Here is a 1,187-nt window from a genome sequence, read left to right on the forward strand (position 1 = left end):
GCAGCAGACGGATGCCCTCAGTTATGTATCACAAACCTTAACAGAACTTGCAAGTGATCGCAAATTTTACATGAATTCGCGAATATTGTCACCACTCTTTCGCACAGAACGCACCAGGTTGGCCGTCTCCCCCGAGTAGTTGAAGCTGGTCTGCCCCGTCAGGAAGAAGGACTCGGGTCCCGTCGGCGAGTACATGATGCCGCAGTAGCCCTCCGCCCCCTTGACGCACACGTGGTAGTCCAGGTTGTTGAGGTGACCTGCAAGTGCGAGGCTGCGTCAAAGGGCGTTGTTTGCGGAAGTGATATTTTTGATGTGATGGAAACGGTTTGTTTGTTCGCCGATTAGATAATTTAGATTCGTTACTTAGTGTTTATTTAACGAAATTGAATCAATTACGTGCACTACAAAAAGGGACTGTTTACAGAATAACTCACATGATACAAAAAGGAATTGTTAATGGAACAGAAAATGTACATGCTACAGAAAGGGATCGTTTATTGAATAGGTCATTCAGTTGCAATACATAAAGAGTCTGAGAAACAGGTGATTCAAATGCGCCACAAAAATGGATTGTTTAAGAAGTGAACGATCAAAATATCTTACATAGATGGTTTGTCCACTGAATCAATTATTTGGATTCTACAGAAAGCGGTACGTTAGGAAGAGAACACTGGTATGAGTTTTACTGACAAGATGAATTACGGAAAAAAAAATGTGGGTTTTATTTAAGAAAAGGTTTTGTTTACTGAATGAATATCTTGGATGCGTTTTAAAAGAAATGCATTTAGATGTGCTGAGACTACGCGATTCCCTGTGCTTTTTTTTTTTTTTAATCGTCTTCACACCGAGAAGTAATTATGCACGGAATGAATAAGTTACATGCGCTATACGAGAAGACTGTATAAAGGAGAGATGGTTCAGATACTTTACAATAGGGTGAGGAACCACAAAATAAACCAGTACAACCTCTTCGGTATTTAGCTCGGTGCTACCAAAAAGGAATTAATTACGAATAGATATTGTTTGATGAAGAGACGATTTACTCTATACTCAGGGTATATAGCAATATGTATTTATTTCCGTCTGTAGGTCTGTTCCAAATTAGTGAAGCCTATTTTTCCCCCTCACCTGTCGAAACCGCTTCTGTCGCAGCCGAGCTCGTGGATGCCTTAGATTCTTGACATTTT

At 40.4% G+C, this 1,187-nt stretch overlaps 1 protein-coding gene across 1 annotated transcript in view; it reads right to left on the reverse strand.

Annotated features, from left to right (window-relative positions):
* The window catches only part of LOC119586035 (cubilin-like), an 8,759-nt gene that overhangs the window by 1,575 nt on the left and 5,997 nt on the right, over positions 1-1,187 (reverse strand). The window contains exon 9 of the mRNA XM_037934739.1: positions 115-257. Coding sequence (XP_037790667.1) covers positions 115-257 — 143 coding nt within the window. The remainder of the gene's footprint in view (positions 1-114; positions 258-1,187) is intronic.

Source organism: Penaeus monodon, chromosome 20 (assembly GCF_015228065.2).
Source record: "Penaeus monodon isolate SGIC_2016 chromosome 20, NSTDA_Pmon_1, whole genome shotgun sequence".
NCBI lineage: Eukaryota > Metazoa > Arthropoda > Malacostraca > Decapoda > Penaeidae > Penaeus > Penaeus monodon.